This window comes from Mytilus californianus, unplaced genomic scaffold (assembly GCF_021869535.1).
Source record: "Mytilus californianus isolate M0D057914Y unplaced genomic scaffold, xbMytCali1.0.p SCAF_1, whole genome shotgun sequence".
Taxonomy (NCBI): domain Eukaryota; kingdom Metazoa; phylum Mollusca; class Bivalvia; order Mytilida; family Mytilidae; genus Mytilus; species Mytilus californianus.
The window spans coordinates 7,319,242-7,331,628 of NW_026262581.1; the positions used below are offsets into that span (position 1 = coordinate 7,319,242).

Below are 12,387 nucleotides of genomic sequence, written 5' to 3' on the forward strand. Positions count from 1 at the left end.
CAGTTTTTATATACATGCTTATGTTTATAACAGGTATATTAGGTCATAGCTTACAACATAAGATCAGCAAGAGTATGTCAACTCTATTGTTATGATTTGGGAAAAGAATAGTGTCGTTTTCTTATACTAACTTAAATTATCAGTGTTTGTTTGGTTGTTTTGTTGTTGTTTTTTTTGTTGTTAATTCACGTGCATACATATAATCACAGACACGTCTTACATATTTTTGTCCAGCAATTAATCATATTCATTGGATGAAACAAGAATTCCTTACTTTCATAACAACTTACGAGGTATGATAGAGAGGGTGAAGCATACTAATATTATGCAAGCTGTTACAGTGCTCAGTTTCAGAATCGAATGTTTTGTGGGTAGTATTTTTAAAATGCTATAATTGGTTGTAACAATATATGTCTTCCACAACGTCCTAACATTAACGTATAATTCTCAAGATTCTGAATTGGCCAACTGATAAAATAAAAATAAAACAAGAAAATAAACCCGAATTTCTCTAAAAGGAAGTCAATAAATGTCTCTCTAAAGATGTTATTTCTGTATACAAATGTTATTTTTAGATTTTTTGTTTTCTTGTAGCAAACCCAGATCAAAGATATAGTTATTGCTTTAATAACTTTCATAAGTTTACTCCATACTTTCATATCCTTACTTAAAAATAGACAATCTAGTTTTGATAAACTTTTTGAGAGAACATGTAGTGGATTATTTAACAACAAACTAGTGGTCAGTGTGAAATTAAAAGTTTAAATCAACAAAAATCAGGGCTCATAACCTCTCGAGATTAATATGCCTTTTGTTATCTACTCCAGTATTTCGCAATACTGGATTGAACTTACGTTGACAGAAATTAAATACACCCTGATATATATAAGGAAAAGCTCAAGTGTTTGATAGTTATTTGTGTTACATATATTGAACAGATAAGATAGATAAATGGTATAGTATATTTTTGACAACATATTAAAAACTCCCATATATATATAGATTATTGTTGATCATTTAGTTGTACACATGTAAATATTTAGTACATTTGTTCTGTTAAAGATTTTAAATGAAAACTTCTGTTCTCAATAAATATGCATATTTATAGGTGATATTTATAGGTGACATTTTTAAGTATGAGATATATTAGATATATTATTTTGTTTACAACTCAAACAAAATCCAGGTTGCATGGTTGTTCACTGTTGCATTTAATGCTGAACAACATAATATGAAAACAATTATCCTATCCATTTGTCTATATTAAAAAAAGCTTAATGTTTATTTTGACATATTGTCAAAAGTGCTCATGAAGAAATTATGGTATTTTGGACTTGCTTACTTTATTAATAAGCCAAGAAGCACTGATTTGTTATCATTGAAATATCTAATTTTGGTTGAAAAAAAGACAACTGAGAAAGGAACAGAAGTTTGGTGATAATTGTATAACACATTTTATTTTACAAATTGCAATCACTTTATTGTAATGTTTCGCATTATTGTATTTTGCAGCCATTAAAACATAAACGAGCCAATTCCATGGACATGAACCATCGGGACGATGGTTACGTGAAGCATAAAGATCCTCGGCTGTACAGGAGACAGTCTACAACAGTGGAAATACAAACACCATGTTTTAAATGTCTCAGAAGTGCTCTACATTGTTATAATATTGTTGTTTTAGTAAGTTTTTGAGATTTATATTGAAGTCAATTACATTTGAGACCACATCACTGGAATAAATGCAAGAGAATTATCCACTTAAATTTCATTTGTGGATTATAACATAATCAGAGTCTAGTTATGATTTCAGGGACATGAACAAACAATAGTAAGAAATGCAGAATCCTTTACCTTTATGTTTTGACTTACAAATGCATAACCACATTTTAATATATTGGGCTTTGCATCTGACAGGTACTGTAAACACTGAACCTGCAGCTTTTAAGTTTCACATAAAAGTGTTGGTTTTTACTAACACAATTACCTTGTACTAACATAACTACTTGACAGACAAAAACAACAGTACATTCTTACATCATAACTAAAATATTGACAAATCAACATAAGATGCTAAAACAATTGTCAAATTATTTTAAGTTTGAAAGAACTCTGCTTTATTTCTTAGTATAACCACCTTCTTTGATCCTGTCATAATCTGCCAATCTTGAGTGAAGACATAGCTTTGATCCCTATTTGAGTCAAATCAAAGACTTAAAAGTTGGTACTTGCATCTTCTGAACTTAGCAAGTAGCTTTTCGTTGTAAAAGCACAGACTGGTTGGCTCAGAGTAAGAATAATGTATCAGTATTTTACTACAGACTTTTACCTTTTTAAGCTGTTGTGTTAAAAAAGTAACTTGAGCATATTTGTCCCATACAAAGCAATGTATTTTTCATATGACATTAATGTGATCATCCTGAATATACATGTACATTAAATTTGTTTTTTTGCCTCTGGATGTTTAGCGCCAATCGTTATATCTGAATATATAAATCCTCTGGTCAAGGGTGAATAAAGCATAAGGCATTGACAACCTTGAGTCTAAAGATTATTATGATCCAGAAAAAACTGGACATTTGCAATTGTTTACATATATTTCAACATATTGTCAACAATAAATTTTGGGAAAATCAGATAATGTGTATTGTGTTTACAATCATTTAAAGTGTGACAAGCTAAGAAGGTCCCCAATCTCAGTTTGTATTGTTGTTCAGATTTTAAATACCTTTGTTGCTAGATATTACTTTGGACTTTAAATTTAACTTGTGTGATGTTGTTTTTCGCCCTGTTTTTAGAAATAACATTTTCATTGAAAAAGAATGAGTTTAATTTTTATTTGGATCAGTGAACTGTCAAAAGCTAAAGATAGTTGGTTGATCTTTATATTTAGGATTATATAGCAAGACTTGATTAAGCAATGCCCTCTAGTAATGAATAATAATAAAGGTAAAGTGTGTGGTTTTATATTTGTTTATTCAAACAAGGTTATAGTCTCTATCATATGATCATGTGGTATGAATAAAAAGTGATTTGGGATATGCATCAATCAGTCTGGAACCTTAATCACATTAAAACCATAAAGGACATGGTGAAATATACCTATTTCACATTCTTTTTTATATCCATAACCATAAAAAATTAAAAGAAATAGGGTAGATTTATATGATGAACAGTAATAAAATTTCTAATTTATTATTACCCAAATATTACTTGAGTGATTTTCATTTATCCCACCTTTTTTCTTCCCTCAATGATATTTTCTCATATAGTGACGTCAATTAGAAAAGTAAGATCTGTGGCTTTGTAGGTCTTATAACAATCCTTTATCAAACTTAACAAAGTACATGTTATAAACAAACAAAAAAATGCTGATATTTTATTATTTTTAAGTATGTACTGAATATCATTGACTTTGGGATTTCACTTTGCCTAAGGCATTGATATTACATGGATGATAACATCAAGTCTGACCCATATTTAATACTTTTAAAACTTAAGAAAGGTAAACAAAGGAAATATAAATGAATTTGTCATTTATAACTGGAAGGTTAAGAATCTTATTGTGATTTACAACACTGCTTATTGTAACAAGTCACTACTAAAATTTATCAGTTGTATACTTATATATTGTAATTGAAATGAATTTAACTGAAGAAAAACCATTCTGACCTCACTAATTCTTTCTTAAATTAAAGGCTTAGTATTCTTCAACTGATGAGCAATGAAGTTTTGTTATATGATTTTTTATCCAAAAAAGTGATAATTTTCATTTTTTAAACAAGCCCACACAGCAAGAGATTAAATACAAATTCTATTTTATCATGTGTATAGTAACAAATATATCGGCACTGATGTAGACAAATGAACAAATGACCAAAATATTTGACCCTAATATTGCTCAAAACAAAAAAAAGAAAGTTTTAAATAAGAATACTTATTCATGAAAAAAAGAAAAGTTGGCCAATGAAACACTGATTGTAGTGAAAGAAATACAAGAATAATAATAGAAATTGAAGCCTTGCTATATGGTTATACATGAATCTAATCTACTCTAATTATCTTTAAAATTTTGTCTGGGCAGAGATAGAGAATAGTTTTGATGATTTTATTGTTATTTTTGAAATTTCAATCATTTGCACAATAACTTTAAAAACTTTATTTTACAGATAATGGGATGTGGAGCTTTAGCTGTTGGAGTGTGGTTGTTAGTGACAGACTTTAGTGCAAGAGAAATTTCTGTTATAGTTCATACAAATTTATTTGAAATTGGGACATATTTAATATTAGGTGGTGGAGGACTGATAGCTTTGTTAGCATTCTGTGGCTGCTGTGGAACCATGAGGGAAGATAAATGTATACTTGGTTTTGTAAGTGTCAAAGGTTTTATTCCTGAGTCCCTATCCCTGAAAATAGCTCTACTCTAATACAGTATTTAGATACTTTACAAGCGATTGATTGAAATTATTTTAAAAGTAGTCCAGCTATCAATGCCCCAAAAAGCATTTCTATGAGTTTTTGCAAATTATAAAAAGACTTCCATATTAGCACTGTCTTGAATTTATACACAGAATTATTTTGTTTCGGGATTAGTTTTTGGAATGGGGTTTTTATGAAGAAAAATCTTATTTTATACCCCCGCTTTAAAAAAGTGGGGGTATACTATTTTACCACTGTCTGTCCATCCATCCGTCAGTCCGTCCATCCGTCCCATGAAAATTTTTCGTCGCATTCTTTTCAGGAACTACAATACATGGATTTCTGAAATTTGGTTTCAGGGTTTATTTAAGTCGGCTATACCGTGTGATGTGTTTTCAGATTGATCACTCAACAACTTCCTGTTTACCAAACACTTACATCATTTCACTTGTTTGTTACTCCTACTGAGGTTGAATCTCTCCACTAAATGTCCATACAAATATCAAAAAAGAGTTTTAATGAAAAAGACACACTTATGCAGATGTTTGACAGTATAAACTATTTGACAATATTCCGTGACAAATATTACAGACCTAGGATAAAAAAGACTAGATCTACCATTCAGCAAACATACCAGTAAATAAAAATTTAAGAACATGAATTGAAGCACAAATAATGTAAATGTATATATTAATCTGTTTGGAAACTAAAATAAGAAAGAAGTCTATTCTTTTTCATAGCTCATTATTTTATTTTAGCTAAGTTAATTCACTATTTTTTAATATTGCATAATGTATATTAGACTATTTTTTGCAGTACATTTGTTTGACTAGGTATTAAATCTATCCTACCGCCCTAGGTGGGAGACCATTATCTACAGATTAACAAAAATAACTGTCATTCCTGGTTGGATTTTGAATGCCTATTAACAAAACTATAAAAATCAATACTACAGCCTTTTACTACACAGAAGTAAAACATAGAAGGATTTCAGTTTAAAAAAAAATAAACAAGCTAACATGTGATACGATTAGGGTTTTGTATTTGATGTTTTCTATATTCGTCTAATCATGGAAGTACTATGTTTTTAAACTATATAATACTACCATGGTCTAATTTGTTGTACAATTTACAATCGAACGTAAGATGTCATGTTACCAAATATAAAAAGCAATTTAAGTTGTGGCGGAGAATTTTAGATATCGATTGCTATATTATTGATTGTTGCTTCAAGCTGCTGCTTTTTTCTGCCTTTGACAAATTCCAGGTAGAGATGTTACACTATTGAATATTCAATACAACTATTTCTGTTCTGCTTAACTTAAAAACAAACAAATTTCCTGTATAATACAATCTACATACCAAATAAACGTTAATTTTGTGTTAAATTGACTGGGGTGAAAATAAGTAAATGTTATAGATTTTTTCCTTAGCTGTTAGCTTTTGACTTTATAATATTCTCATTAATAACATTAACAATTGTGTATTGTTTAGTCTGAGGTTACCTGCAGGAGGTTTAGAAATAAATGTTTTACTTAATTGTTTTATATACTAAAAAGGGATTATTAAAACCAGTTCGAGGGCTGATTGTAACAAATCTTATTTCAGTCCAATTATGCACCAAAAGTTCTTTTATTAATCATATTAAAAACAAAATAATCCAATACGAAAGCAAAGTGTATTGGAATTGTAAAAAGTCAACTAGGTTTTAAATGATTATAATGGTAAGAAATATTTATGGTCTGTGCTGAAGGCATATTCTACAGACATAGTGGAATTTTGCCAGTTCATCTAAATTCGTAACACCTTTGACTGTATAAACACCTTTGACTGTATATTTTAGATGCACATAATTGAAGGATTTAGTGCATTGACACATTTATTAACTAAGGATACTAGCTGTTGGAATATAAGTTATTTAAAATATTTATGAGATCATCTATTTTAAACATTGGATTTGCCTTATAGTATTACAAATAGTATAATCAGATTTACAGTCAATAAAAAAAAGTGAAATTCAACCCACACCTTCCAACATTTGTGAATTTGTCAGAAGATCATATTTACTACAGTATACTTAAAACATCTCTACATTTGGTCTAAATGGAAATGTAAAAAGGGTGTATTCAGTAATTTCAGTGAAGTGTGTAACTATCTCAATATAAAAGTAACATCTAGGTAAACATATAAAAAACACACCTTGTGAACAATTTATAGTTTTTAGTTGATTATTTAATAATCAAAATTTATGGTCCTATCCATGAAAAATCAAAAATGGAAGAAGTAAAATATAATATGACTCAGTAAGCAAAGCAATTAAGTGAGGCCTGCTAGTGATTTTTCAGTTAGACAGGACTTTGCATTGTGGGAGATGTGTTAATTAAAACTTAATTAAACTTATTACAATTACATGTACAGTCAGTTAAAATACAATGTATTTCTATTTTCATTTAATCTAACCAATGGTTCAATACAACAAATGGTTAACTTCATTAAATCACAAGTCCTATATGTTAGCACCCTCTGTGAATAGATTATCTGAAATCCTAATATAGAATTTTATTTTCCTTGTGGTCAAATCAGGACAAAATTATTGTGTAACTTTTTATCAGTAAATGTTTCGGAGAATTTCATATCAAAACAAAAAACTACTATAACTACTTACTTTTTATATTTTCAGCATTTTATTTGATTTACAAGCTTATATTTTTATATCTGTAAAAGATGGACATATTATGAAATACATTTTTTTTACTGATGTCTCTCTGTCTGTCTGTCCATCCAACCTGCATATTAAACATGTCCTGTACAAACTCATGTATTTCTACAGAGATTTACTTCAAATTAACAAATTATTCAGAATGTAAGTGTGAGGCTTTGATTTCTAATTGTTGATTTTCACTTTTGTTGCTCAAAAGTTGTGGGACTTTTCATCTTAGAAAAAAAAGCACATTTCACACCTTTCTCATTTTGCTATTTGTGATTTACTTCAAACTTTACCAAAAAAATTTAAGATAACTATGAGATCTGTATACCTTTTGATAATTTTCTTTCTTGTGGCTCTAGAGTTCCTGCAATAAGCAATTTTTCACACAAGCCACACACTTACTCAAGTATGCCTTGAGAATTGACTTCTTACTTTTCCAAATTAAAAAAAGTTGTTTACCAGATATATTTTTTTAAATGATTTTCTCCTGATTTTTTTAAATACTTTACAGTACTTTTGATAAAAATTGCTGGAGACAAGCATATCATGCACTCCTGGCACAGTTGTTTATTATGTTGTTATGAATCACACTGTCATTCTTGTTATACTAATTTCTGATTACCTTTTTTTACCCAATTAAAAAAGGCTTAGTCCAACTAATAATCAGGTATAACATCCAGACTGATTGATCATTTTAATAATTAATGCTCATAATAAATGACACACCTAATCGTTTCTAATATTTGCTATTTTTGTACATAAAAAAATCATTAATCCTTCCATTTAATCTTTAAGATTTTCTATAATGTTGTTTTTAAATGAGATATCAACAATCAAATCAGTGTAGAATTATCAATACAGAGTTGAGAGCATTAATGCTGAGGATTTATCGATTGTCAACTTTGTTTTTAATCTAATAAAGAGAACATGTACACATGAGATTCACTCTATAGAATATGGTGAGCCTGACATTAATATGATACCATGGCTGTGCTGCAGACATTTTAATTCATAATCTTTCATGCTTGCATGTTATAAACTCTATAATATAGTGAACCTGACATAAAAATAATATCATGGCTGTACTGCAGACATTTTGATTCACAATCCTTCATCCTTACATGTTATAAACTCTATAATATTGTGAACCTGGCATAAATATGATACCATTGCTGTACTGCAGACATTTTGATTCACAATCCTTCATCCTTACATGTTATAAACTCTATAATATTGTGAACCTGGCATAAATATGATACCATTGCTGTACTGCAGACATTTTGATTCACAATCCTTCATCCTTACATGTTATAAACTCTATAATATTGTGAACCTGGCATAAATATGATACCATTGCTGTACTGCAGACATTTTGATTCACAATCCTTCATCCTTACATGTTATAAACTCTATAATATAGTGAACCTGACATAAATAATAACGTGGCTGTACTCCAGACATTTTGATTCCAATTCCTTCATACTTAGATGGTATAAATCAGGAAATCATTCCTTTTATTGATAGACATAAATATGTACAAACAATATTTGAACAATCATTGCCTATGTAATAAAAATCAAAGCTATTGGAAAACACAATCTTCAGGGAAAATTGAAATGATATACAATGTAATAGGTTTTTCCCAGAAAAATAAATGTCCATGTGTACTAAATAGCCTTGGATTTATTATTTTTAACATCTCTGTGGTCTGATTATCAAACATGGTACATTATGGATAACAATACAGTTTATGAGTTAGTTGTTAGCTGTCAATTTAAGAACATCATCTGCCTGTTTTCATGCAAGAATGAAAATAAAATTCAATCCTCTACAATAAAGAGTTTAAGCACGATTCTTACTAAAATGTGTATTACATAATCAATTTCAAATACATGTACTACAGTCCCTGTTATTCAATCTTACTACACTGGACATTTGGCAAGCAACAAACAATCAATTAATTTATTACCCTCTACTACATAATCTTACTTCATATTCCTATATTGGAACATCTTAATGAAGGGGTGCTAGGAAATTGAAGGATGGTAGGCTGTCAAAGCTTTGTATAAGAATTAAATGGAAAAGAGTGGAGAAAGTAATAGTCCTGAAAAAAAACACCAGAATAAACCAAATATAAACATAGAGACACTGTAATTGAGATAGCATTTCCAATAATTCTTAGCTTACCAAAAGTACTGTTAGATAGATATATGTCAATGATACAGCAATCAAACAACACAAGTTATCAAACAAACATTTAAATTACTTATTTGAATTTTGTATATCAGTTACTGTGAAACAATAGTGAACTTTGGTTCATATAGTGCAAATATATGTTAAACAGATCTAACAATCCATTACTGATATCAATTTATTTATTGGTTTAAAATGTTTTAGGGATCTCCTCTAAACTTTCATCCATTCAGAAACTTTATTAAGAGATTTTATACAAATTGGCAAACAAGAATATTCCTGTATGTTTGACTGATTGAAATGTAAATTTATTGTTTCATTCTCCTCTTTTCCGTTTCTTTTTTTCGCCTCACAAAAATAGACATTTCTATTAACTCAATTATATTTTAACATATATCTTGTTTATGTTGACAGGAAATTAGTATTTTGTGTTCAGAAAACTTTAATGTACTAATGGTTCTGTATTTCTATTTACAGTATGGAGTAGTTTTACTATTAGTTTTGTGTGCTCTTTGTGTTGGTGGAGTTCTTGCATTTACATTCAAAGCAACGGTAAGCATCAGAGTTGGATTACATTAGAAAGTACAATGACAAATTGATGCTGTCTTAATATTATTATTATTCTTGGATTTCATTGTTGATTGTAACCATGAAATAATACCCAATGAAAAAATTTTCATTCATTTCTATCACTGTCAAGTTTGAAACCAGTGACTCTTCTCAAAAAACCTGACCACAAAAAATACTTTTTAGTATTGAACATTTTCAGAACTTCAATTATTGTCAAAAGATTTTTTTTTGGAAAGAGCCCCAGAAATTTAAGTTACTTTCCTCAAGTAAAAGAAACAATAAAAAGCAACCAAGAGTGAAATTGCTCTTACAGTATATAAATAAAATACCTTAAACACACAAGTCCACATAACAAATATTGATATATGTGTACATAAAATTATAATGATTGCTTTAATTTTGTATACTGTTCAAGTAATTTCTGATTATAGTTTTATCAATAAGTACTGAAAAACAATGTCATTAACAAGTACTTAACATGACGTTCTATAAATAGGTGATGTTGACATCTTTAATGTCAGATGCAAGTTATTGATCCAAGCAAGTATTCAATCAAACACAAACTTAAAATGACAAAAAAACATATTCATGTGAACTAGGCTGAAACAACCCACATATAAAACCCAATTTTTTTGAATACTGAAATGTTAAATCTAAGCAAAACAAACATATACAAAATAAATCTTAATTTGTGTGCTATTATGTATTGTATGCTTTTGCAAAAATTGAACCGTGTATGTTAATTAATTATGATAATGTCATGCTGCATGAATGTGTTGGATGAATTTGTCAAAAGCTGTATTAAACTTTTGAGGAGGTTAGATATATTACTAGTAAAGCAAAACAGAAAGGAATCCCTATGATTATGACAAAACATTATAAAAATTACAAATAACAAAAGGCTGAGTGAACTCAAACCAATCAAAGATGACAAAGAAACTACCAAATTACATTATATTCTCTTACATAATATCAAACAGAAATGCAGGTTAAGTATTCTTTAGAAAGTAGAAAGTTACCATGTGAGCAAGTAATTGTATTATGGTATATAATGAATGTTCAGATGAAACTTGACTGACTAGATTATATGTATATCTGATGTAATTAACTGTAACATTGAATTATAGTATACATTCTCTGCTATAACCAAGAGAGTATATTTTACTTAACTTAAACCAGATGAAAAATTTATTTTTAATGATGAAAAATAAAAAATGTTAAACATTTTATTTGTGGAAGTGTCTAATTATGTTGAAATCAATATAGATCTGAATGTTGTAAACTGCCATTTAACTTTAAAAAAATCAATCAGCCAGTTGATATATTAATGGTAGCAAGTTTTATTGATGAAAAATGTATTCAATACAAAATCATTTGAAACTGAACTAATTGAATAAAAAAAAAATGGACTATAAGAAAATATTTATGATGGTATTTTTTCTGTGCTTATTTGCATATGAGCAAACTAATATGTACCAGAGATGTCATGAAATGACCAGTGAATTTGGTTCTAAAGTTCTCAAACTGCTTCTTACATGTATACCTAATCTGATCTCTAAAGATATCCCTGGTTAATCTTGTTAAAGTATCTCAATTGTTGTACAGACTCAAATACAGATGATTCGCACGGAAATTGTAACATATGTTTTGATTCTAAGATATTTGTTATTTTAAGACTATATGATGTTATTTTGAGTTCGTGATACTGTAAACAAACATCCTATTAACAAACGGTTTGGTTTAAAAGTAAGTTCATCTTGTTAATGATATGTCAGGAATGAACAAGCATTTCACTTATTTTTAATGCACCTATGAACAGTTTGATATACTGTAATTTCATAAATTTTTGCAATATTTTTATTTTAATAAAATTGCAATGTGGACAGATGTCTCAAAAATAAAACAATATTTGTATACAGCATTTCCTCAAATTGCAAAAAAGAAACTCACATTTTTGCCAGTTGTCCAACAATGGCAATAATAAATGCTGGCAATGATTTCTGGATTTACAGTAATGCCTGAAATATTTATATTATGAATAAAGTGAGATGAGGAGATGTCAAAAAGGGCACAACCAAAAAATATCAGCAAATCAAAAATAGACATAGAAAAGATAGACATTTGGTTATTTAAATTGTTATCACTTTTGTTATACCCTTGCTGGACAGAGTTGAGGTTGGATAGGGGTCCTAATTTTAGTCTATCTGTTTTTTCACTTATTCTTTGAGATGGAGATTAATGTTTGACTAGAATAACTCTTTTTAAAATTTTAAGCCAATGTCATGAACTTTGAAATTTGTTAATTAAAAATATTCCTAGATTTTAATCCAACTTTTTTGAAAAACTGTGGTGGGCCATAATTTGTAAAAACTTCTAAAATAAACTAAAATGGCTAATAATCTAAATAAAAAAATTGAGGTGGGGAAGGATAGGAATCTAGGATTTAAAAGAAATTTCTGGCCTAAAGAGTTTCCATTACTTTCCAGTTTTCACAATGT

At 28.8% G+C, this 12,387-nt stretch overlaps 1 protein-coding gene and 1 long non-coding RNA gene across 6 annotated transcripts in view; one reads left to right on the plus strand and one right to left on the minus strand.

The window, feature by feature from the left end:
• The window catches only part of LOC127699075 (uncharacterized), a 109,498-nt gene that overhangs the window by 51,720 nt on the left and 45,391 nt on the right, over positions 1-12,387 (minus strand). The gene's annotated exons all lie outside the window — the stretch shown is intronic.
• LOC127698882 (tetraspanin-18-like) overlaps positions 1-12,387 on the plus strand; it is a 58,708-nt gene that overhangs the window by 34,076 nt on the left and 12,245 nt on the right. For all 5 annotated transcript variants that reach the window (XM_052202635.1, XM_052202602.1, XM_052202620.1 and 2 more), the window contains 3 exons: positions 1,513-1,683; positions 4,170-4,370; positions 9,797-9,871. In XM_052202635.1, coding sequence (XP_052058595.1) covers positions 1,513-1,683; positions 4,170-4,370; positions 9,797-9,871 — 447 coding nt within the window. The remainder of the gene's footprint in view (positions 1-1,512; positions 1,684-4,169; positions 4,371-9,796; positions 9,872-12,387) is intronic.